Source organism: Chiloscyllium punctatum, chromosome 7 (genome assembly GCF_047496795.1).
Source record: "Chiloscyllium punctatum isolate Juve2018m chromosome 7, sChiPun1.3, whole genome shotgun sequence".
NCBI classification, from domain to species: Eukaryota; Metazoa; Chordata; class Chondrichthyes; order Orectolobiformes; family Hemiscylliidae; genus Chiloscyllium; species Chiloscyllium punctatum.
In genome coordinates this window covers 80,925,543-80,952,876 of record NC_092745.1, presented here as the reverse complement: position 1 = coordinate 80,952,876, position 27,334 = coordinate 80,925,543, and the positions used below count along the sequence as shown (strand labels likewise).

Here is a 27,334-nt window from a genome sequence, read left to right as displayed (position 1 = left end):
ATGAGAAGAGACCTGATAGACGTCTACAGAATTATGAGGGGCACAGATAGGGTGGATCATCTGAGGCTTTGTCCCAGGGTTGAAGTTTCAATTACAAGGGGGCAGAGGTTCAAGGTGAGGGGGGGAAAGTTTAAGGGAGATGTGCAAGGGAAGTTTTTTAAGAGACATTTAAGAGGCATCTGGATGGTTTCTTGAATAGGGAGAGAATAGAGGGATACGGACTACATAGAGGCAGCAGGCTTGTTTTTTTTAGTTTAGTTAGGGCTTGATGATCAGCACATGCTTGCAGGGCCAGAGGGCCTATTCCTGTGCTGTATATCTCTTTGTTCTTGTTCTAACAATAGATTGAAACAAATTAAAACAATCCATAATGAACACCAGATGCTATGGGAAATGTACGACAAATAGAGCATTAATCTGGTTGTGGGAATCAAAACAGGCTGTAAACCTGCATATGCTGAGCTGATTTGAGCCCTGGCCGAGATTTCACCCTGAACATGTTTTGAAATGATACTGCAGGGACTGGTAATAAAGTTCTTCAATGCAGGTTTTCCTGTTTATTTTTTAATAATCTTTACTGCCACAGCAAGTTATCTCATTTACAGATTGATTTGATTGATTTTGATGTTATTAATTTCTTATTTTTCTAAATTCACTTATCCTTGTAGATTAACATTATTGCAGTTTTTTAATCTTCAGGTGTATCCCATTTTTAGATCGAAGGACCAGCTGAGGTATTTTAATTGGTGGTTTTGACTCATCGATTTCCAGTTCAAATCGATTAAGAATCATCGCAACAGCCACCTTCATTTCATTCATGGCAAAGTGCTGACCAATGCAATTCCTACAAAAAAAAGGAGGCAAGTTTTGAATCCAACACTTTTAGACCATAAATGTATTTTGTTGGAATCACTACACAATCCTAAGTATGAAAAGGTGCAATACTAACATATTTAGATGGAAACATAGAAAATTGAAACTGGAACACATCATTCAGCCCCTTGCTCTGCCATACATAATGATCATGGCTAATGATCCAACACATTAGCCTGTTCCTAGTTATTCCACAAACCCTTTAATGCCTTTAGTTCCAAGAGCTACATACAACTTCTTCCTGAAATCTTAACATATTTTGTCCTTGCCTACTTCTCTGTGTGCCTCAATCTTTCATTATTCCTGAGTTGTAAACTTTCAACTTATCAGTCAGATGTAGATCAAGGAGAGACATTTGCATAAATTGAGCTCTTCAATTATATGAAGTTCCTCTCAGTGAATACATAAATAGAGCTGCTGTCAAAAATTCAATGATCTTATCCATAATGCTGCTGGATAGAGTTTCCCATCATACCTTATCTCCTAACTCTCTCTCACTAGCACTTTTTAAGCATAAAAACAAATAAAATGGGCGAACATGAGAGAATCCAGCTGTGGAAGACTATAATGTTTACTGTTAAGAACTTACTCAGTTTCCTTTTCTCACCTCATCTCATGAATCTGTGATTGAGTTTCCATTAAATTGCTGTTTCATATACGTATGTATTTGCACCCCAATTGTTAAATACCTCTTACAATTTGTGTACTATAGTTGGTAGAAAAGGCAGCACATAACAAATAGTTAAAGAAAGCCATTTATATCACAAGAAATTTCTGCAAATGTCATAAATAGTTAACAGAGATTACTGGCAGTACCACACTTGTTAAACTGCGCACAATCCCACCCCTTATTCCCCCAGAGTTGGCAGTTCTACCGACATAGATACATGGCTAACTTGTAAGAAAGCTTCCTGAATTCTAATCTGCACAATGGAAAATGTAGTTTTGCAACTCTAATGGGAAGCCTACAATTTTAAACAATGGATCTTAGTGTGGGAGGTAGTAACTCCCAAAAGAACCAGGCCAAGGTATAGTTTTATTTACCTTTGAAAATTTGCCTTTGTGCAGTAACTCCCAATATGAAGTGTTAGTCAAGATTAAAAAAGAATTTGGAATTGCTCCAGTGAACTGGGACCTACCCATTTGATAAACTATAAGCCAGGCCTTCATTTAAAAAAATATGGTCAAGAATAACAATAAATTAATAACCATCTGTTCTAATTTCACTAATATTTGACACATGTTGCTACCTTGGTCCAGCCGAAAAAGGTATGAAGGCGTGTGTGTGTCTGCTTGCTGAATTTTCAGTGGAAAATCTTAAAGGGTCAAAAACCTATAAAAGAACAAAGTACTATCAATCCGCAGTGCTCAGGAATATATGATTAATGAGATTTCAAACACACAAATTTATTAATCAGATCTGTAAAGAATTCATTTGTCAGTTACTGGTTTGAACAAGTATTGCAGTGGTAAAATTATCAAAGCAGCTAAGCTTCAACAGATTTTGGATTCTAACAGAAATTAAGATATTCAGACATGAACTGGACATGGAATTCATCTCAAAAGACAGAGTCCTATGCATAGTGGCTCAGTAAGTAGCACTGCTGACTCACAGTGCCAGGGACTTGGATTGAATCCATCCTTGGACAACTGACTGTGTGGAGTTTGAACAGTCTCCCTGTGTCTGCGTAAATTTTCCTGGATGCTCCGGTTTCCTCCCACAGTCCAAAGATATGCAAGTTAGATGGATTGGCCATGCTAAATTGTCCATAGTGTCTAGGGATGTGTGGGTTAACCATGTAAAATGCAAGGTTACAGGGATAGAATAGGGGGTGTGTCTGGGTTTGATGCTCTTTGGAGAGTCAGTGTTGAATGGCCTGTTTCCACAATGTTGGAATTCTATTTTGAGTGGGGCCAATTCATATCAATATTAATCATTTTTCCACTGAGTGAGAACATGATTCAATTCCCCATGACACTACTGAAAACAAAAAATGCTGGAAATCACAACAAGTCAGGCAGCATCCAGCACCTTTTGTTTTCAGATTCTGCAGTAATTTGCTCCCATATTGCACTCCATTTGGGCAATGGAGACCAAATACAGTCTTCAAGTGGAGCAGTATTAGAAGGCCAACCAGTAATTGCTACAAGGTCAAAAAAGAACAGATGCTAGACATTGAATGTGGAGTTAGGGGGTGGTGGGGGGAACATGAATGCAGGATGAATGCTAAAAAGGGAGTGGGAATAGGAAAATCTGTGCAGGAAGAATATGTAATATCACTAAACCAAGTATATCATCTTTTAGTGTGTATACACCTTAACTATGTGACAGCAGAATAAATGGCTTTTAAAAATATACCTAATAGATACTTTCAGCATTACATTTATATTTAAATTTAAAATATGCTTGCTGTGTTATAAATCCATTAAATGAAAGAATACCTAATGGCACTAGTGCAGATGCAGTGTGACAATATATGAAGGCAAAGAGTACATATTGTTAAGGTAATTGTGTGAATCCTCATGTTCTACTTATGGAGAAGGAAGTTACCTCTGGGTTATCCCATACCATAGGGTTCCTGTGAATACAGTAGATACTTACACCAACCAAGCAACCTGTGAAAATGCAAATGAACATTAGTAACACTTTCACAAGCATGCAGCTTCCTGTTGGTTTCTTGGACCTCTTTTAAAGTGCAGTATTTCCCTGCCACTAACATTAACTCAAAATAACCTCTTTCTCTCCACGTCTGGCAATAAGATTCAGCAATGCAGACAGAAACAAATGTGACACTTAGATCTTAATTGGTCATTTGGCCCTAAACTGTACGCAATGATAAGGCTGTGTCCTGCTTTAAGCAAAGTCAGTGGCCATCAAAATCAAGGCCAATCCAAAAATCAGACAATAAGCAGCAAGTCCACCTGGTAAACTTAATCCCATTTTTTAAAATAGGATCAAAAAGTGGTAGGCACACAAACCCAATTCTAATTAAGTTCTCATTTCAAAAGAGATATTAAAGCACAGGAGAATTTCAATCACACTCCAGGAAAACTGTTGTGTTTGATATAATTTTGAAAAGTACATTTTTAGGAACAAATAGCAGAGTGGATTAGATTTTCATCTTTCAACTGAGTGGTTTGAGCACAAATACAGTATCAATTTCTCCTCTGGCTGGGTTGATCTTGGGTGTGTGGCCATTGGTTTCAGAGTGAGGAGCTTTAATGCCATAAAGTGAAGCAAGTAAGCTTGGTAGACAGAGGGGTGGTCCAGCTGCTCCTCCTAGCCCACAGGCATTATTATAAAGACATTTACCTCCTGCTCAAAGCAGTCTTCATTCCCCTTTTAGCTGCAAGGATCCCTGGGATCCATCAATTCAACCACTCAGGATGAAATTTAGAACTTCAAAGTTGAAGCATATTGCTTCAATATAATATTTCAACATCTAACCTAATTCCTGGAAGCACATTAATTATCCACCAACAACCTTTTACCACCACCTCCCCCTCTCTGCCTCTCTCCCACACTAAAACCATCTCAATCACATTGAAAAAGGTAACAGGTTGATTTGGAGGTAGGTTTAAGATATTTTAAAATTGCAACTCTCATCTACTTTTTGCAGTTAAAATCACACACACAAACTTTGTGAATCAGACATTTCGGTTTTAGTAGCATGAGATCAAAGCTTACATAATTGATTTAGCACGAAACTAACATTCTCACACTGACGTACGGGGAAAATGTCCAACGTAGAGCATGATCCTCTGAACTTGGACTAAGGCATATGCTGGGAAAATGATTCTGCATTTCAGAGTGACCTGGAAGTGTTTGACATCGAGTCCCAATATTCAACCCAAACTTTGGGAATTATGCACCAACATAACTGAAACAAGGTGTACATTCAAGTCTATTATTGCTTCTCTGCCATATTTACCGGAACTTCCTTCCACTGAACAGTATAGACATCAGCCTTATTGCTGCATGTAAATTGGAGTCTTATGATGTACATGACATACCAGCTTCAAAATGACTTGGGCTTTCTGCAGGCAATTAAAATCTACCCACTCAGGTTTTCAAACTGGATCGAAATAATTTCCTTGATAAATAGCAATGATTAATTCTGAAGTTAAGAACACAAAGCAGGCATGACATACAGTCAACAACAAGCCAAATATAATCTATACTCATGTACTTTGGGGAACACAGTACATAGTTGTACAAGGTGTTCATCTTCTTGAGGGAGGTGAAACTGCCTCACTCATTAACGCTGGGAAATTTCTCCATAAGGATAAAAGTAACAGGAGAGGAGGGCATCAAATTAAACAAATTATTCATTACATTTTCCAAAATTGATCAGTTGCTTTCCCTAGAGGATCACAACAGCTCTTGATGGATAATCCGTATCTACTGTTATTTTTATAACTACTTCATTTGTGACTGTGTTTGATAGGAGCATCATGAATATCTTGAGCAATAGCACCAAACAAGCCAGAAAACCTATCAATTCTTTCCTTTGCAAATCTCACAAAATCATTAACAGAGCAAACAGCTGGAATACCATTTAGCAATCTGTTGTCCAGTGAGGTTTATTCATCAAGGCTTTGAATTTTCTTTTGAAAGTTTCTCGAATCCAACACTGTGACCAGAATATTCCCTGTCTCATGGATGGGGCTTTGTGGGGAGACTCTGAAACAGAGTTTGAAACTTGTCTGTGTGATCAGCCTCCAGATTTAATGCTTCTATGGTGGAGAGCCAATAAGGAACCAAATGTGGAATAATTGCTGATGCTGTCAGGATTTCCCTGGCATCAGACTGCCCCCCTTCTGAGTCAGCTGGCCCTGTAGCAGCAGGGAAAGCCAAGGAGGCCATCATTAGTCTGACCTCAATTAGAGGCTGCCATCCATTCAGTTCTGAGGGCATGTCTACTGGATGATGTACTTGAATATAATAACGTAACACTTTAATTTAAAGAGTGAAGGAGACAAAAATGTAGACAACTATAGGTCAGTTGGCTTAATGTCTTTTAGTGGAAAAATATTTGAGTCTATTCTAAAGGATGTAATGGCAGAGTATTTAGAAATAACATGATCAAGCAGGGTCAACATGGTTTCCGAAAGGGATAACTGTACTTGACAAATCTACTGGAATTCTGAGCAGGTAGCAAGTAGGATAGACAAGGATGAAGCAGTGGATGTAATATATAAACATTTTCAGAAGGTGTTTGATAAGGTACCATGCATTGGGCTACTTAATGAGATGAGAGAGAGGCAATGAGACAGATGCGTAGGAGGTAGTAAATAAGCATGGATAAAGGATTAGCTAGCTCATGGAAGACAGAGCATTTGAATAAGTAGGGGAAATTTCACGATTATAACCCTTAATTAGTGGTGTGCCACAGGGATCACTGTTGGTGCCATAATTATTTACAATATATATTAATGCTTGGATGAGAAAAAAATTTAATATACTATAGCCAAGTTTGCAGATGATACAAAGAATCTGCAGAGGCATACAGACAGATTGAGTGAGAGGGCAAAAACCTGGCAGATGGAATATAATGTGGGGAAATATGTGCTTATGCAATTTGATGGGAAGAATAAAGGGAGCTAAGTGTTATTTAAATGAAAATAGGTGCAGAACAGAGAGATTTCGGAGAGCTCATCCCTGAATGATAAAAAGCTAGGAACTAGGTTCAGAGGGAAATAGGGAAGCACATGGAATATTGACCTTTATGTAAAAGGGAATGGAGTATAAAAGTAGCAAGGTTTAGCTGATACTACACAATGTGCATATCTAGTCAGACTACTGCTGAAATATTATGAACAGTTTTTGTCACCCTTATCTGAGTAAAGATACACTATCATTGAAGACAGCCTAGGGAAAGTTCATTGGCCGGTACCAGGTACAGGGGGGACTGGCATATGAAGAAAGGTTGAGTAGATTAGACCTGTGGTTGTTGGAATACAGAAGAATGTGAGGTAATTTTATTGAAACATACAGTTCTTACAGGACTTAATGGTGTAGCTGTGGATTGGCTGTTTCCTTTGTGGGAGAGTCTAGGAACAGAGGGCATAATCTCAGAATAAGATGTTTCACATTTAAGTGGAACAAATTTTTCTCTCAGGAGGTTGTGAATCTGTGGAAGAGTGGAGGTCTGTTGAGACTGGGTCATTTCATATATTCAATGCCAAGATAGATTGATTTTCATTGAGTGAGCATCAGGTGTTATGGGGAAAAGTGTAATTGAAGATTATCCGATCAGTTATGATCTAATTGAACTGTGGAGCAGACGTGATGAGCAGAATAGCCTACTTCCCTTCCTAATGTTTATGGTTATGATCTATTTAAGGAACCCACTCACTGTCCTTAATGAGGAAGAAGGTAAACTATTAATCAATTTGATACCTTACAGTGTGACAGATAAGTCATGAGAGAATAGGAAGCAAAAACAAAAAGCATAAAGATATCGAATCCATCAGCACCAGTAAGTTCAAAGTTCCAAAGTCCTGCTTTTATGAAGTATATTCTTTCTTAAGCTTAACTCATTAAGTCATAATTTTGATTAGATAAAGGACTATTATGGTGCTTGCACATGACATCATTTCCTGTCATACACATAATGTTATTCAGATTGTGTAGATGATTGGATATATAGTCATTGTTGTCAGTAAAAACTCAAATATTTACAATTTAATAAGAATTATCTAATTTCATAAATGTACAAATAAATGAAACCTTCAGGAGCCTTCCTCCCATCAAAGAATGTGAGTGGTTTGGTCAGCCTCCTGGATATCCCTGGAACAGGGGGGCAAAGTCGCAGAGACTCCTTAATGCACATTGTAATGTAAGGCATCTTACTGAGCAACTCCCTGCCAAAGAACAGAAAGGGTGTGACTTAGTAAAACAAGGGTGAACATGTGTATGCAAAAACTAAAGAGCAGAGGGCTGAAAATTTGTCAGTGTTAGATAAGATTACAACCTCCTCTCAAACTTGGTGGCCAAAGTTGAACCTCAGGCCTCATTAACTGACCACGCTGCTAAACCCTGTTTTGTCCATTTGAAAAAAACATACTCAAAAGTCATTCAATTGGCATACCGTGGAACCAGGAAAGCACTCAAAAGGTGCGTCAAAACCAGCAATAATCCCCTTTTTACAGACTTGTGGTACTATACTTGTAAATACTTAGCCTCAATTTTCCAAATAAGACTCATATATTTTGTAAGAAACCACATCCCTGACTTGTATCTGGAAAGGAATTCTGGTAAGGAAATTGTGAGGTTAATGTCTCCTCCCACCCACACCTCACTTCAGCTGATCTCAACAGAGGCATAGCCTCTGCATCATTAAGATGTGTTCCATCAGGTATCCCACTGACAGCAACTGGTCAAGTGGAATGGATTTTGAGGCAACAGCATCTTGACCAGCACCAAAGGTAAACTCTGGTACATTGCAGTGAGGGATATTTCAGAGGATCACACTGTATGGAGGGAGTGGGGCTCTTAGTGACTCTCAGAGCAGGAAGTCTTCAGAAATCCTGGGCTCCAACTTCTCTCTCCCATTTCTCTTCACTTGGCAGAAAAGCCACAAGACCTTCCCCGGCTAAAATAAGCAGATCGTGATCTGGGGATAAGGGCGAACTTGGAAGTGCTAAGCACAGGGACAGTCTCATTAGAAGCAGGTTATTGGGTTTCCTGCCATGCTTCTGGCCACATTGACAGACTGCTGGCCAGGAAAGCTGGCAGTGAACAGTTACAGCTAAGGACCATTGGAGATTTTCCCAGGCAGATGGAAAACATCTGGAAGGATGTTGTGAAACTTGAAAGGGTTCAGAAAAGATTTACAAGGATTTTGCCAGGGTTGGAGGATTTGAGTTATAGGGAGAGGCTGAATAGGCTGAGGCTATTTTCCCTGGAGCGTCAGAGGCTGAGGGGTGACCTTCTAGAGGTTTATAAAGTCATGGAGGGGCTTGGATAGGGTAAATAGACAAGATCTTTTCCCTGGGGCTAGGGAGTCCAAAACTAGATGGCATAGGTTTAGGGTGAGAGGGAAAAGATATAAAAGGGACCTAAGGGACAACTTTTTCACTCAGAGGGTGGTGCATGTATGGAATGAACTGCCAGAGAAAGTGGTGGAGGCTGGTACGATTACAACATTTAGAAGGCATCTTAATGGGTATATGAATAGGAAGGATTTAGAAGGATATGGGCCAAATGTTGGCAAATGGAACTAGATTAGGTTAGGATATCTGGTCAGCATGGACGAGTTGGACTGAAGGGTCTGTTGCCATGCTGCATATCTCTATAACTCTATGACAATCATGGGGATAGAGAACAAGGAGGTTGCAGGTTTGCCAAGTGGCTGATCTCAGCAGAAGATTGGCTTGAGAGTCCATGAGGAAGTGTTCCTGCTCCTTCTGGATCACAAGCAGCAAATTCAAATGGCTGCCAAAATCTGTGGAAGAGAATTACACTGACGTACTATAATCATGACTTACTTGGACGACTCTCAAACACACTGTGGTTAAAGTAGAAGTGGGAAGCTCACAGGGCTTTTTGTACATTTGTTAATTTAAGCCCTTCTACCCACCATGATGTGTGTGGGAGTAGTTCAAAACGTCTCCCACGGTTTCCTTTAAATATGAATTTCATTGTTCTTATATTAGTTTTGTAATACCATTAACAGTCTGTTCACATTGAACAGAACATTGAACGATGTTTTCTCACAAGACTGGTGACCTCATCTCTTGATATGTGAACCCACAGCACTGTGGTTGACTTACAAAACTCTCCTTGGAGGTCACTCAATTTAATCAAATAGCTACAAAGTTTGAAAAGAATGAAGCCAGATGAACCCTGCATTAGCCAGGGAACTTGGAATTACCAGCCAACTTGACCCTGCAGAGTCCTCCTTACATCTTGGGACTTGTGCAAAAATTAGAGAGCTGTCCTACAGACTGGCCTATCAACAGCCTGACATTTTCCCCATTCTACCACTACTACAATCTAGGGATTCAACCCTGGTTCAAAGAAGAGTGCAAGAGAGCCTGCAGCAGCAGGCAAAAATTAGCTGTCAGCCTGATGAAACTCTAACATAGGGCTATCTGCATGCCAAAGAGTCGAAGCAAACATTATTGAAGCTAAGCAATCCTACAACCAATGGATCGGTTCTGTAGTCCTGTGCCATTCACTTATGAATGGTAGTGGAAAATTAAACAACTTAAAGGAAGAGGTTCCACAAACATCCACATGCTTGATGATGGAAATAGTACTGAAGGTTTGTGCTTCAGAATTAATTGTACCTCTAGCCAATTCATTGTAATATAGTTACAACACGGGCAACCATGCAGGAATGTAGCAAATTGCTCAAGTAGGTGTTTTGCACAAACAGCAGGACAAATCCACATGACCACATCAGTCTACAGTCGACTGTCAACAGGACAACAGAAGCAGTTAAGACAGTGTTTTCAAATGCTACTTACTAGCCTTAATCTGTTCGCTAGTGCTCAATCTGAGTTCCACCAGAGCCAGGTGGCTTCGGCTCCTATTAAGAAATTGGTCAACTCAGGAGGTGAGAGGAGATTGACTTCCCTTCGTATCAAGGCAGCATTATCTAAATATGATATCAAGGAGCCGCAGCAAAGTAAATGAAAATCAGGAGAAAATTCTTCATTGTTAGGAGTCATGCCTGACACAAAGGAAAATGGTTGTGGTTGTCAGACATCAGTCATCTCAGTTGCAGGATATCCCTGCAGGGGTTCCTCAGGGTAGTGTCCTTGGTGCAACCATCTTCAGCTGCTTCATCAATGATTTTCTCGTCATCTTAAGGTCAGATGTGGAGATATTCACTCCTCAGACTGGAAGGGAGTACTGTTCGTACACAGCATGACCCGGATGATACCCAGGCTTGGGCTGATAAGTGGCAAGACACAACGCCATGCAGTGATCTCCAAAACAAAAGAACATTGCCACCTCCCCATGACATTCAAAGGCATTATCACTTCTGATTCCCCCACTGGCACCATTCTGGGACTTAGCATTGAATTGGAACTAAACTGGAACAGCATTTAAATACTGTGACTACAAGCAGAGGTCAGAGGCAAGGAACTCATGGCTCCCCAAAAGCATGTCAAACAGCTACAAGTCACAAATCAGTAGTGTGATGGAACACTCTATACTTTCTTAGATGAAGACAACTCCAACAACACAAATGATGAACACCATCCAGGAAAAAGGAGTTCAGTTGATTGGCACCCATCACCATTGTAGACATTCACTCCCTTCACCACTGGCAAACAGCAGCAAATGTGCAGACCGTCCACACGAAACACTGCAGCAATTCATCAATGCTCATTCAACACCCATGATCTCCACCAACTTGAAGATCAAAGTTAAAAATCACACAACACCAAGTTATCATCCAACAGGTTTATTTGGAAGTAGTAGCTTTTGGAGTGCTGCTCCTTCATCAGGTAGCTGTGGAGCAGGATCAGAAGACACAGAATTTATAGCAAAAGATTACAGTGTCCAAACATAGTTTGCTGTTAAATATATCATTTCAGTTGCATGACACTGTAATCTTTTGCTATAAACTCTGCATTTTGTGATTCTGCTCCACAGCTACCTAATGAAGTAACAGTGCTCTGAAAGCTTGTACTTCCAAATAAACCTGTTGGAATATATTCTGGTGTTGAGTGTGTGGTGCTGGAAAAGCACAGCAGGTCAGGCAGCATCTCAGAAGCAGGACAAGCTATGTTTCAGGTTTTTATCTTTGTCCCCCAGTCCAACACCGGCACCTCCACATCTTGAAGACCAAAGGCAGATGAATGGGATCGCCACCAGCTGAAAATTCCCCATCAAGGCGCACACAATGATTTCAGACCATGGCGCCAATTTTTCACTTTTGCTCATTTAAAATCATGGAACTCTCTTCCTAATAGCACGTGGGTATACCTATAACGGTTCAAGAAGGCAACTCTCATCATTGTTTCTGAAGGGCAATTTAGGGATGGTCAACATACACCGACCTAGTCAGTAACCCTCACAGCCCACGTGTGATTAAAAAAAGCCAAATTGCATGCAACAAGCTTGCATATATATCAATGTGAGAACATCCTGATAACCTGTTGTTTTGGTAATAATCTTTCAGTGACAAATAATAATATTAGGACATGACGCACAGATTTCCTACTCTTTAAATAATATAATGGGATCTTTTTCATCCACTTATGAAAGCAGGCATGCTTTAATTTCAATGTTTCATTTGAAAGACCACACCAGCTGTGTTTATCATAGAAAAATAGAACAAAATTAAGACATAATAACGAAAGTAATCGTTCAGTGGTGCAATTGGTTTCAGCAGCACAGGTAGATACAAAATTGCTAAAGTATTAAAGCAGCATTAGTTATGTAGTCTGTGTTTTGCAAGTGAGAAGTGTTGTATTGAATGCTGGAAATTAATCTGGAGCCAAACCCACCCACAGCGGCTGTTTACTGGCCAAAAGAAATTCTGCAGAATCATTCTGACACAATGACTTACAAGTCTCACTAACTGCAGTAGATTCTGTATCACGTAACCACAAAAAAAAAAGCAAGATTGGATTAAAACTCACCACTCTATTTGTTTGTGGCTCTCCAGAAGCTCCTGGATTTCTTCCCTGCACTTCTGCTGGTGTTCTGGATGTTGGGCCAAACAGTACAAGAGCCAGGAGATTCCACTTGCTGTAGTGTCATGGCCTTCAAACATAAATGTGTCCACCTCTGCACGAATTTCTTCATCTGATAATCCTTTTCCGTCTTCATCCTGCAGAACAACATTAAGCACCCTTTGATAGAACTTCAGCCTTGACGTGCAATCAGGATTTTTGAACAGATAGGGCAAGAAAAACTCCTTAAACAGCACTGATGTTCCACCAGCTCTGATGAAGAGCCATCTAGACTCAAAACATTAGCTTGCTCTCTCTCCATGGATGCTGTCTGACCTGCTGTGATATCCAGCATTTGTTGTTTTCAGTACTGATGTTCCACCAGCTATAACACATACATTAGTTCATTCTGGACTCTATTCAATGGGGACAATCTTCTCTGTTGGTTATAGCCAAATTGTAAACACATTCAGAAGATTTCCTTCTGAAATCTTTTTGACTATGTTTACTCCAGAAATTGTAAACCAAGGAATTATAGCCAATAGTATATGCAATATGCAGAAATCACTTCCTTTTTTTAAACAATACTCAACAAAGATTTTGAGTGGCAATGGATGCAGAAGAACTTACACCCAAAATTTAATAAGGAAGTCAAAGGTTACGGGGAGCAGGCAAAATCAAATTAGTCATGTTTTTATTTGATAGTAGAACAGTTTCAAAGGTGTGAGTGGTCTAATTTTGGTCCTTTTTATGTATACTATATGTATGTGATTGAAGTTGTTGTAAAGAGACTGAGTATGTTTTAATATATTTGGTGAAAACTGCAAAGAGGAAATGGGGAAGAGGCAGAACAGTGGAGTTGAAACTTATCAAGTCAACCGTGATCTCATTAAAAAGCACAACAGACTTGATGGGCTAAGTGGTCTACAATGCTTCTTTCTGTCTTATGCTAGCAGCTAAGAATATCTTGTGCTCACTCAGTGGAATAAACAACAGGGAGGAAAATATGTAGGCTCTGGACATAATACCCCAATCTTCCTGAGACAGATAGCAAGTGCCAGAGAAAAGGAGAATTGTATATGTTGCATATTGTTCTAAAAAGTTAAAAATCACACAACACCAGGTTAATTGGAAGCACTAGCTTTCAGAGCGCTGCTCCTTCATCAGGTGGTTGTGGAGTACACAATTTTCAGACACAGAATTTTTTAGCAAAAGTTTACAGCGTGACGTAAGTGAAATTATACATTGAAAATTACCTTGATTGTTTGTTGAGTCTCTCATCTGTTAGAATGACCATGATAATTTCACTTCTTTCATATGTAAATCACAAAACTATTTTTAAAAGTTACATTTTCAGGTTAACTGTAACAATTGGTGTCAGCCAGATAATTTGTTGAAGGTGTTAGCCCCCTATGTTCTCTGTCTGTGCCTTAATGTTTAGACTGATTCTAATCTAAAAAGTGAGTTAAGAGAGTCTTACATGGATTCAAGCAGTTTTTGAGCAAAGTAAAATGTAACTCTGCAAGTACAAATTCACCCCACAAACGTATATGTGTATGTTTGCATGTGGTTTTGTGTGGTGTGTGTCTGTCTGTCTGTTTGGGGTGGGGGGTTGTGAGTGTGAGAGAGAGTGTATATATGTGTGTGTATGTGAGTGTAAAGTCTCTAAGTCTGTGAGAGGGTGCATGTGTGAGTGTGGGAGTGTATGTGCCTATAGGAGTGTGTGATTGTCTGTGTGCGTGTTTGTATATACGTGAGTCTGTGTGTGTACAGGAGTGTGTGTGTGTGTGTGTGTATTGCAATGGTGGTCACCTGTGATGTGACATGAACTCAAGGTCCTGGATGAGGCCCTCCCTATGGGTACCGAACTTATCTATCAGAGTCTGCTTGGCCACTTTTCGCTGCTGCCTGTCCCGAAGTCTGCCTTGGAGGATGGTCACCCGAAGTGTTAGGGTCACTCATGGTTCTTAATTAACATAAAATGCCATGGTTTTAGTTGACAAAAAAATGGCCAAAGAAGACTGTTCGCTGAAGCCGTCATTTACACAGTCAGACTTATGGCCTTCATATTCATAGCAACCAGATAAGATATAAAGCATTGCGTTAAAAATCACACAATGGGATCTTATTAAGAAGGAAAAAATGTCGCCACTGTTCACACAAAGACAGGTTGATAATGGACAAACTTGAGAAGCATAGAGACAAGCCCCATATGCAAGCTAATTCAAAGTTTAGTATTTATTATGGGTTAGAATGGGAAACACTTGACTAACATTAATTAAGATCCCTTAGGTGACTGCAATCACATATAAATGTAACAGACACTAACAGATTTAATTGAATTCTTATGGACAGACAGTAGGGAGAACCCCCCAGCCTCTTAGCAGAGAGAACTGAATAACATGTGCAGAAGTCGGCAGTATTGGAATGCAGTTGAATAAAATACATTGTGAAAACCCAAGGATAGATATTAAGGGTGTCTGGTTAACATCATGAGATCATGGCAAGACCTATAAGTGTCCATCAACATATAAATTCAGAATTCATGTGACACCAGGTTATAGTCCAATAGGTTTACTTTAAATTACAAACTTTTGGAGCACTGCCCCATCAGGTGAAGTCACCTGATGAAGGAGCAATGCTCTGAAAACTTGTCATTTCAAATAAACCAGTTGGACTATAACATGGTGTCACATGAATTCTGACTTTGTTCACCCCAGTTCAACACCGACACCTCCACATTGTCAACAGATAATGCAGTCACATGATTGACCTGATTGAATGTTGATGTAAACAATCAATAACACGATCAGTTTGCAATTGGTTTGTACATGCTCACATGAGCTGTAAAGAAATATATAAAAGCTTGTGTTTTTCCTTTATTCTGGAACCTTAGAGGCTTTCTTCCCAGCGATGTAACATAATAACCACACTGGTGCTGGAATTGGACTCCGGGCGTTGAGTGATTTATTTAGCCATTCCGCCCCAACACTAGGATCACAATTTAGGAAGGTTCGAAAGACTTTGGAGAGGGTGCAGAAAAATATTACAGTGATAGTTTCAGTGATGAGAGGTTTCATTAATAAGGAAATGGCGAGGCTGTGGTTACTCATAATTTCAGAGAAAACTGAAAGGATATTGGGTAAAGTTGTTTAAATCACGAAAAATCTGGTTTAAAGACCGCCTTTTTATTTCTCTGTATTTTGAATTATGGACTGATGTGAGAAAATAACAGGTTTTAAACCAAGGATTTCTGGAGTATTACTGAATCTTTTGAAAGCAATTAACCTTATAGTCATTGTAAACATTGGTTGCAGAGCTGCTGGTTCCAGTAGGAGTTGAAGTGTAGTTATGGAAAAACTGGAGCCAAGGGGTTTTGTACTGATAGAGCTGTGGTTGGCTGATTAGTCAAAAATCCCAAGGAAGAAGAAACATATTACGGGTAGGATAAGGTGACCATGGCCACCAAGAGAAGTCAGGGACAAAAAAAACTGCAGATGTTGGAATCCAAAGTAAACAGGCAGGTCCTGAAGAAGGGTTACACCTGAAATGTCGACTTCTCCACCTCCTGATGCTGCCTGTGTTCTTCTAGCCTCCTGTTTGTCTACTAAAGAGAAGTCAGAGACAGCATAAAAGCAAAAGAAAAAGCAATGCAGTGAAGATTAGTGGGAAGCCAGAGGATTGGGAAACCTTTAAAAACAAACAGATGATAACTAAGAATGCAATAAGGGTGAAGAAGATGAAATATGAGGGTAAGCTAGCTATAAAATCAGATTATAAGCATTTTTTTAGATAAAAGGTAAGAAAGAAGCTTTGGCAGACATTATTCTGCTGTAAAATCAGGCGAGAGAAGTAGAAATGGGGGACAAAGAAATGGTGGAGGAACTGAATAGGTACTTTACATCAGTCTTCAACATACCAGAACTTCAAGAGAGTCAGGGGTCAGAGGGGAGTATAGAGACCATCACTGAGGAGAAGGTGCTGGGGAAGCTGAAAGATTTGAAGCTGGATAAATCACTTGGACCAATTGGACTACAACTCAAAGTTTTGAAGGAGATAGCTGAGGAGATTGTGGAGGCATTGGTAGTTATCTTTCAGGAATCACTGGAGTCTGGGAGAGTCCAAGAGGACTGAAAAATGGCTAAAATAACACCCCTGTTTAAGAAGGGAGGGAAGCAGAAGACAGGTAACCAGAGGCCAGTTGGCCTGATCTTGGTCATTGGTAAGATTTGAGAGTCCATTATGAGTTTGCGGAGTACTTGGAAGTGCATGGTAAAATAGGGCTGCATCAGCAAGCTTCATCAAAGAAAGGTCATGCCTGACAAATCTGTTACAATTCTTTGATGAGCAAATAATAAGTTAAACAAAGGATGTTATCTATTTGGATTTCCAGAAGGCCTTTGGCAAGCTGCCCACGGGGGTTGCTAAATTTGATAAGGACACCTGGTATCAGGGGCAAGATACTGGCATGGATAGAGGATTGGCTGACTGGCAGATGGCAGAGAGTGGGGCTAAAGGTTTTTTTTCAGGATGGCAGCTGGTGACTACTAGAGTTCTGCAGAGATTAGTGTTGGGAGTACAACTATTTATGTTATACGTTAACAATCTGGACAAAGGAACTGAGGGCATTGTTGCTAGGTTTGTAGACAACACAAAGATAGGTGGAGGGTCAGGAAGTGGGGAGACTGCAGAAGGACTGTGACAGGCTAGGAGAGTGAACAAAGAAGTGGCAGATCAAGTACAATGTGAGAAGTTGTGAGATTATGTACTTTGGTAAAAAGAAGAGAGGCTGAGACTATTTTCTAAATGGAGAATGACTTCAGAAAGCTGAAGCACAAAAAGACTTGGGAGTCCTAGTTCAGGATTATCTTAATGTTAACATGCAGGTTCAGTTGACAGTTAGGAAAGCAAATGCAATATTAGTGTTCAAGAGGTCTAGAATACAAGAGCAGAAATGTACTGCTGAGGCTGTATAAGGCTCTGGTCAGACTGCATTTGAAATATTATGAGCAGTTTTAGGTCCCAGATCTAAGGAACAATGCCCTGGTGTTGGATGGGGGTCCAGAGGAGGTTTACAAGAATGATCCTGGGGATGAAGAGCTTGTCAAATGAGGAATGGTTGAGGACCCTGGGTCTGTATTTGATGGAGTTTACAACAATGAAGGGGATATCATTGAAATTTACAGAATACTGAGAGGCCTGGACAGAGTGGATGTGGGGAAGATGTTTCCATTCATAGAAGAGACCACGATGCAAAGGGCAAAGAGTCATATGACCTCTGAAGGGACAACGCTTTAGAACTGTGATGAGGAGGAATTTCTTCAGGCAGACGGTAGCTAATCTGTGGAACTCATTGCTGCAGAAGGATGTGGAGGACAAGGAATTGAGTGTATCAGAGACAGAGCTAGATGGGTTCTTCATTCATAAGGGGATCAAGGGCTACGGGGTGAGGGCAGGACAATGGTGTAACATCGGCAATGATTGAATGACAGAGCAGAATTGATGGACTGAATGGTCTAATTGTGCTCCTATAGCTTATGGTCTTCATCCCATGAATCAGTCAAGTGAAACTTCTTTGAACTGTTTCTACTGCTGTTAAATTGTTTGTCAAGTAACAAGACTAAAACTGCACACGTCACTGCATGATTCGTCTCAGCAAACTCTGTACGAGTGTAGTGATATATTTCATTTATGGAATAACTGACTGCTTTATCACTTGTTGTACCTGCATACTAACATTTTTTGTGACTCATGTACAAGGATACCTCGGTCCATCTGCACCACAAAGTTTTACAATCTTTCGCTATTTAAATAATTTACTGTTTTTCTATATGTTTTTCCTGTCAAAGTGGACAAGATTACAATTTCCCACTGTCATTTTCTTCTGTGCTCATGTAACCTAGCTAAATCTCTCTGTAGACTCTTCATGCCCTCTACCTATCACTGTGACATCAACAAAACTAGTTATGATACACCTGGTCCCTTCACCTAACCCATTTATATAAAATGTTGAGGTCCTCAGCACTATTGCCTGCAGCACCCCACTGGCAACAGCTTGTCAACAAGAAGATGATCCAAAGATCTGGTTATGTGCAGCACAATTCAATCACAAAAAGGTGAAATTGCATCATAGCTAATTAAACTGAGAAACCAGTTGAGAGTAAACTGAGGAAATCTGATTTGGAACTGACAAAAATAGAGAAATTCCCAACACTCCTGGCTCCTGAACCAAATCATACCAGCTCAAATTATTTTGATATCTATCTGCAGGAGGGTAAAGTTTAAGATTGATGTTGTGAACATTTCGCAAAAGTAATAATGAAACAACACAAATATTAACAATGAGGTAAATGGGGGTGGCACGGCTCTCACAGCACCAGAGACTGGGTTCAATTCCCGCCTCGGGCAACTGTCTGTGTGGTGTTTGCACATTCTCCCTATGTCAGCATGGGTTTCCACTGGGTGCTCCGGTTTCCTCCCACGGTCCAAAAATGTGCAGATTAGGTAAATTGGCCATGCTAAATTGCCCATAGTGTTAGGTGAAGGGGTAAATGTAGGGGAATGGGTCTGGGTGGGTTGCTCTTCGGAAGGTCGGTATGGACTTGTTAGGCCGAAGGGCCTGTTTCCACACTGTAGGGAATCTAAATAACTGATGTATGACAAGTACAACATTGTTTACTCTTTTGCAAGAGCATTATTTTAAGGACTGGGTGTTGAGAGTTGATGCTATGGTTTCCCATTATGAATAAACAAGCTGATGCTAAAAATTGACTGCCCTAGTCTGGATACATGTGAACTCTTGTTTCCTTCTGAGAGTTTCTTTGGTTACTATTTAGAGGCAGCTGCAGGCCTCGGAGGGCTGGTGAGTTGACAGTCACCAACCTTTCCTTGTAGACTTTGCTGGAGATTACGATCTCACTACAAACTGCAACTCTGTTCACTGTGCCACAATAAAACATGTTTCCAAGTACACTGTACACAGTTTGAAATTGGATCATGAGCATGCTTGGCATAATTGGCAGGAGTACTGTTGAGATATCCTTCAACATGACTGCAGAGAACAGTTTAAACTACTGCAAAGTTCATAACAAAACTTAATTAAAACTGGTTGAAAACTATTTGCCAAATGGTTAGTTAGAACAATTAACTATTACCACATACAAAGACTTACCCTTGCACAAAGTAGAATATCCAAGAAATCCAAATATCTCTTATCTTTGATTTTTTCCAATTCCTTCTCATTTTTCAGCATTTCTTTCCTCTGCCGTATCACTTCCTCTGTCAAACAGAAAGTTTCAATGGGACTAAATGTATGTATAAATTATTTCATAAGCAATTACATAGAATTGAATTACATAGAATTACATAACAGGCCCTTCAACCCAACAAGTCCACACTAACCCTCTGAAGAGTAACCCACCCAGACCCATTCCCTTACCCTATTATCCAATATTTACCCATGACCAATGAGCAATTTATCATGGCCAATTCACCTAACCTGCACATCTTTGGATTGTGTGAGGAAACTGGAGCACCAGAGGAACCCACAAAGACACGGGAGAAGGTGCAAACTCCACACAGACAGTAGCCCGAGGCCTGAATCGAACCCGGATCCCTGGTACAGAACTTGAAGTATTTCTGATAAAAAAAACGCATGTTTTGCCAAAGCTTTTCACCTTGCATGCATTGGACAATTTGCAAGAAACAACAATATAAAGGGAAAGCAACAATTATATCGAGTGAGAGAACAGTACTGATTGTTTGGCAAGTGGACTCTGATTGGTAAAGTTTTTGCAATGAAGAAAGCACCAGTTGGATGATGACTGACAGATAACTGATAAGGTGCTTTATAATTTTAAACTAAGCAGGTTGACCTTGACTGGCTGAGGCATTTCCCTGAGAAGTGGGCCAGATAATGACCATTAACTATCTTACTGAGTTGAAAACATGCAGTGTGTGCACATGTTCTTTCTGTCTGTAAAGAACAGACAATCAACAGGCATGAGGAAAGTAGAATTGATTTAGAACATCTGAATACTTAATAGCTAGTAGGTTCAAAGTGCCATATAAACTACTCCAGCTCCTAATTCTTAGTTCTTACTATTGTGTCAACATCAAACACTCTTATGTGAAGGATTGCAAATTTGGAAGCAGAGAAAATCATGTCACACAAATTACTGAAGAACTTTAATATAGAAGCATGGCATTCAGCTCAACCCATTCATGTTAATAATTACTCTTTACATCTTCATTTCATGTGTACAGTTTATTCCTACCTATTACCATTCCTTTCAACCACCTGTTCTTAAATATTGACATTATTCCTGCTTCAATCACTAATTTATACTCCTTATACTCATAACTTTCTGACATTATATCTACACTACTTCCTTCTGGACTGTTCAGCTCAGGAAATAGTCTGTTTCTATCCATTTTGAAAATCATTCATACTTTTAAAATCCCATAACATTACATGTATAATATCTTTTGATAAAAAGTCTGAGGTTTTCCAGTCTGAAACCTGGCATCATTCCAATCAATCTGCAATACACTCCTTAGTCACCCGAATACTATAGTTCCATTGATCAGGAGCTCCAATTTGTTCACTGTAGGCTGAAGTTTGTTTTTCTTTGGCAGTGGCAGTGAGGGGAGTTCGAGGAGAGGGGGAGGTGAGTGGTGGCGAGTGTGGGGTGGGGCAGGGAGGTGAACGGGTGGATAAGGGGTCAGAATGGACAGAGGGAAAGTTGAGGTAACCCTGCTTAATTGAAGTGATATCTGATTCTATGGTCTGCAGTCAATTTACTAAATGGCATTCTTCCAAAAGTTAAAAGCAAATTACTGCGGATGCTGGAATCTAAAACCAAAAAAGAGAAAATGCTGGAAAATCTCAGCAAGTCTGGCAGCATCTGTAAGGAGAGAAAAGAGCTGACATTTCGAGTCTAACTGACCCTTTGTCAAAGCTTGAGCTCTTTTCTCTCCTTACAGCTCTTTTCTCTCCTTACAGATGCTGCCAGACTTGCTGAGATTTTCCAGCATTTTCTCTTTTTTGGCTTCCAAAAGTTAAGTTCATCCATTTGGAGGGCCAATGGCTCATCACTGACAGCAGCGCCACATGGTGGCCACTGGTGGGACTGAACTGTGAGATGAAGGTAAGTGGAATGGCCTCACTGGGGCCAGTCAAAAGACACTGCTTGATAGATGGGGAGGGGAAGGATGTGTGGAGATTGCACATTCTCCTCGTGTCTGTGTGGGTCTCCTCCCACAATCCAAAGATGTGCAGGTTAAGTGAATTGGCCATGCTAAATTGCCCATTAGTCAGGCGTAAATATAGGATAATAGGGTAGGGGAATGTGTCTGGGTGGATTACTCTTCAGAGGGTTGGTGTGGACGTTTTGGGCCGAAGGGCATGTTATGTAATTCTATGTAATTCAAAGGACTAATTGCTAAGTAAGGGGGAATGTTTCCACAGGGGCACCCTTACTGCCAAATGTGGGTCACAGGATAAACAATTAGAAAGGAAATCCTCCATGTCTACAGGAAAATTGCCAGCTTTTACTGGGCCAAATGTCGTACAACAGCACCACCCTGCTGTCCCCAAACCCCTCACACCCACCCCATTGCAAATTGCAAAATGTCAGCAGTGGAATGAGACCCTTAACTGGCTTTGGGTCCTCGGCTCAATAGTTGTCCTGACTTTCTCTATTTTAAATGTCATTTAGTAAATTGACTGCAGACCACAGAATCAGATATCAGTTCAACTGAAGCAGGGTTACTTCAACTTTCCCTCCGTCCATTCCGACCAATTGCCCACCCCTTCACCTCCCTCCATGTTTGAATTTTGAATTCACTTTGATCCAGCGACTTCCATTTGGATTTTCTGTACCACTTGCCATTAAACCTAACATTCCCCATCTCCTCCGTAAATCTGAAAAACAATTCCTTTTCTTTTCCACATCATTCACAGATCATCCCTCTAACTTGCTGAGAATGAAAACAATGACGAGAATTGTTTATATTTAAAACCAATACTTGGCATGTCACTAAATTGGATAAACTTCACAATGAACTTAATTGAATTGATCATTGTTAGTCTGTGCCACTGTCCTTACACTTACCAGTGTGGTGGTGTGCCAAGCCACAGGCTTTCCGAAAACGATATCCATGTGGACTCAGATAGTAAATAAGGTCACTGTGATATGGGAAGGTTCTGAACCGCTGATTGGCGAGGAAGCAGAGCTCATACACAGCCTTGATATATGAACTGTCACTGGAAAATCGAGAGAGTCCTTGAAATTCAGTTCATAATCAGTCACACAGCATACAATTAAAATATCATCAGTTAAAAGTAGTAGTGACAACACATTTGATATCCATTAGTTTGTGAATAATGATTTAGAATCATTGAGTCCTACAGCACAGAGACAGGCCCTTTGGCCCAAACCGGTCTATGCCGACCAAAATGTCCATTCATGCTAACCTCATTTCCCTGCACTTGGTCCATATGCTTTCCTATTTATGTAATTGTCCAAATGCCTTTTAAATGTTGTTAATGTACCCACCTCAACCACTTCCACTGGCAGTTCATTTCACATTAATATCACCCTTTGTGTAAAACAGTTGCCCCTTAGGCTCCTTTTCATTCTTTACCCTCTAACCTTAATCTGATGTCCTCTAGTTCTCACTTTCCCAACCCTGGGAAAAAGACTGACTGTATTCACCCCATCCATGCCTCTCATGATCTTATACACCTCTATAAGAACTCCCTCAGTCTCCTACGCTCTAAAGGGAAAAGTCCTAGCCTGTCCAACCTCTCTCTATAACTCAGACATTGGATCCAGGCAAAATCCTTGTAAAATTACTCTGCGTTCTTTCCAGTTTAATAACATCTTTCCTCTAACAAGATGACCAAAGCTGAACACAATAGTCCAAGTGCAGCCTTACTGATAGCCTGTACAACTACAACATAACTTCCCACCTTTTATACTCAATGCCCTGACGGATGAAGGCCAGTGTGCCAAAAGCCTTCTTCACTGCCCTATCTAGCTACGACTCCACTTTCAAAGAACTGTGAACCTGAGCTCCAAGATCCCTCTGTTCCACTACATTTCTTAAAGTCTATCATTCACCATGAAACTCCTACCTTGATTTAGATTGGACTGTGCAGCAATTTCAATAGGGATCAAAGAAAATAAGTCTGAACTTACCTCCAGCTCTGATTGACACCCATCTCCAGGGACTGCCAAGCTGTGGGTTGGATATGGAATTGTTGAGGGAAGTGGGACAAGGAATAGGATTTGATTCTTTTGGAAATAGTCTCTGCCTTTGTCTAGCAGCGATGCCACTGCTTCCTCATTGGCCTGTCTTTTCAATGTTGAGTGATCACTAACCTGAGGAGTGGGTGATGGGGATGAAGTATTCCCTGAACTATTCCCTTCCCTGTTTATCCAGAAAGCAGAGAATTATCAGTTTGTTATTTTGCAACTTTTAAACTAACAAATTCATTTGATTCAACTGTTATATTCAATAGAAGGACTTCAAATTTGACAAGCTATCCACAGAAGAGTTTATTTAATTTTTTTATCAGCAAACTTGGTTGATTATTAAAGAAACAACTTTAAAAGATTATGACTTTGCAAGAGGCTCCAAAGTTCAGTGGTTGAAATTTTAGTAACAGACCTTCTTTCTCTAATTTGGATTTGTTAAAAATCAGTCAAAATAAACTTTGACAAGTCAAACTTCAGTTTAAAAGCTTCTCTGTGAATGCCGTGTCTATTCTTTGTATTTTTGTCGGATAGTGTAAATAGCAATCCAGTGGGACTAATAAAATCACTGCGATGTTACCTTCGTCCATTTTCCTTCATCCTAAATCCAACCGCTTATAATGTTACAAGTGCACATTATCCTTTAAAAGGTTCTGATACATGACCATTAAAAGCTGGAAATCCAAGTAAATTGTGTTGGACCATATTGCATCTTTCATTCAGCTATTAGGATGGGAATTCTGACTCCAACATCCTGTGCACCATCTACAATGCACAAGGCTGGAGTATGATGTTATCTTCGCCACTTATTTGGATGTGTAAAGCTCCAAAAGTCAGAAACTTGACAGTATCCAAGACAAAGCAGCCTCGATTGTTACCCAATCCACCACCTTAAGCATTCACTTCTGCCACTGTCAGTGTACATCCTGTCAGCAGTGTGTATCCTCGACAAGACGCACAGCAGCAAGATGCCAAGCTTCCTTCAACAACATCTTTCAAATTTATGACCTCTACCACCAGGAAGGCCAAAGGCAGCGGATGCATTTGAAAATTCCTCTCCAAGTCACAGGACATCATGGCTTGTCTACATTGCCATTCCTTCACAGTCACTGGATCTAAAACCTAGGACTCCCTTTATAAAGGGCATTGTGGGTGTAGCTATACAGATGTAGTTTAAAAAGAAGGCTTACCATCGCCTTCTCAAGGCTAGTTAAGGATGGGAAATAAGCTCCGGCCTTGCCAATATGACTCACCTCCCAGCAAGAAACATAAAAGGATCATTCATCAATTCCTTCATTTTCTATGACAATGTCCAAAGATTTGTTAGGCAAGACTAATTTGTCTAGACGTACCTCTCAGGCATTTATGAAAATAATAGATGTCTCACCTCTTCTGTGTACTGTTGTTTTGAAAACCTATCTACAAGAATTTCAAGGAAGCACACGCCATCCTCTGTTAGGTTTTGGAATTTTCTACCCTTCTTACTCAGGATTATATTGATTCCAATTTTAAATCAACCAGCTGGGCAAGTCCCAAAGCCAGGTGTATTCCATCATCTTGACCTTTCTGTACTGATCTAGATCAATTTTGACAAATGACCAATCAGGAGAAATAGAAATTCCTGAAGAGCAGCAAACAAGGTGTCTGAGAGGTGTTGTGGCTTCCCTGTCACACGACCACATTTGGGACTTGATGTGTACCTTCTCTCCATTAAGGGCACTGCTTTGTTTATAGCTCTGAAGTTGATCACAGTGCTTCACATTAAAGGGATACAGATTATAAATTAAAGCAGATGCCGTAGAAGAATTACCTTTTTACATACATGTCATAATTTGAATTTAGGGGCTGAACTTCATGGAGTCAGGAAGAAGAAGGCCAACTCTCTTTTTCCTGCTTGCTTCCCATAATCCTTGATTCCCTTACTGATTTAAAGTCCATTTATCTGAGCCTTGAATATATTACACAACACAGCCTGAATAGCTCTCTATGTAAGGAAATTTGCAGATTTACTTCCCTCCGACAGAACTAATTTCTCTTCATCTCTGCCCTAAACGAATGACCTCTTACTCTAAGATTGTCCTTTGATCCTTGTGTATCCCACAAGGAGAAACATCCTCTCAGCACTTACCTCGTTAAGCCCTCTAAGAATCTTGTATTCATTAACAAGGTCACCTCTCATTTCCCTAAACTCATTGAGGACAGTCCAATCTACTTGACCACTCCTCATAAGACAATCCCTCCATATCTGAGATCGACTTAATGAACTTTGCTCTGCATCCAATGACAGTACATATTTCTTTAATTAGGGGATCAAAATCGTTCACAATATTTCATGTGTGATCCAACTATTGCCTTTGTGCAGTTTAGCAAGACTTTATTTTTGATATACCATTCCCTTTGAAATAATGGTCAACATTTTATTTGCTCTCTCTATTAACTGCTGAACTTGTACATTAGCCTTGTGTGATTCATGAATGAGGAAAACTAAACCCGGCTGTGCTGTAGCATTCTGCAGTCTATCTTCATTTTAAAACTTTTCAGTTCCTCTATTCTTCCTGTGAAAGTGCATAATTTTGCAATTTCCCACATGAAATTCCATTTGCCAAGTTTCTTTTGCCTATTCACTTAACCTGTCGATATTCCTCTACAGATTCTTTGTATCATCTTCATTACTTGTCTTTCCAAATGTTTTTGTGTCATCTGCAAACTTAGCAATAGTACATTTATTTCCCTCATTCATTATTAATAAATATTGTAAATATTTGTGGCTCAGCATTGATTCCTGTGGCATTCCATTAGTTATAGATGCCATCCTGAAAATGCCCCATCCCTCATTATCCCGGCTCTATTTTTTATGAGTTAGCTAATCCTCTATCAATGCTAATATAATATTCCCAACACCATGGGCTCTTATCTTATTAAGTAGCCTCATGGACAGCCTTTTGAATCAATGTCCTTTGAAAATCCAGGTATCACTTGAGTCAGAAACAAACTGTGCGAAACTTCGGTCAGGGTAATTACAAAGGGATGAGAGCAGATTTACTAAGGTTGACTGGGAAAGGAATTTAGCAAAAAAGATAGGTGATCCACAAAAATCCACATTACATCTCCCGGATCCCATTTATCTTGCTTGTCACCTCCTCAAAGAATGCTAATAAATTTGTCAGGCTTCATGAAGCCATTCTGTCTCTGCTTGATTTATCTTGTATTTCTTAAAGTTTCATGATTAAATCCTTTATAATAGATTCAAACATTTTTCCAATTGCAGATATTACGCTAACTGACCTATAGTTATCTGTTTCTGTGTCCCTCCCTTTTTGAATTAAAGTGTAACATTGGCAGTCTTCCAATCTCTGGGACTCTTCTACTTTCGGAAGAATATTACCTGCACATGCTCTGGGGCTTCTTCATTCAATATCCTCAGATGCAGCCAATCAGGCCCTGAGGACAGGTACACCTTTATTTCCATTAGCTTTCTTTGTAATCTTTTCTCTCATGATATTTATTGTGTTAATTTCCTCTCCCCTCTGTGCCTTGACTATTTAGCATTGCTGGAATAT

The 27,334-nt window shown here is 39.9% G+C and overlaps 1 protein-coding gene across 1 annotated transcript in view; it reads right to left on the bottom strand.

The window, feature by feature from the left end:
- Window positions 1–529: 529 nt before the first annotated feature.
- Window positions 530–27,334, bottom strand: part of cyp4t8 (cytochrome P450, family 4, subfamily T, polypeptide 8) — a 62,538-nt gene continuing 35,733 nt past the window's right edge. Inside the window, exons 6-12 of the mRNA XM_072574175.1 lie at window positions 22,629–22,780; window positions 19,685–19,791; window positions 12,481–12,671; window positions 7,607–7,740; window positions 3,425–3,489; window positions 2,124–2,206; window positions 530–844 (exon numbers count right to left, since the gene is read on the bottom strand). Coding sequence (XP_072430276.1) covers window positions 676–844; window positions 2,124–2,206; window positions 3,425–3,489; window positions 7,607–7,740; window positions 12,481–12,671; window positions 19,685–19,791; window positions 22,629–22,780 — 901 coding nt within the window. The 3' untranslated portion in view covers window positions 530–675. The remainder of the gene's footprint in view (window positions 845–2,123; window positions 2,207–3,424; window positions 3,490–7,606; window positions 7,741–12,480; window positions 12,672–19,684; window positions 19,792–22,628; window positions 22,781–27,334) is intronic.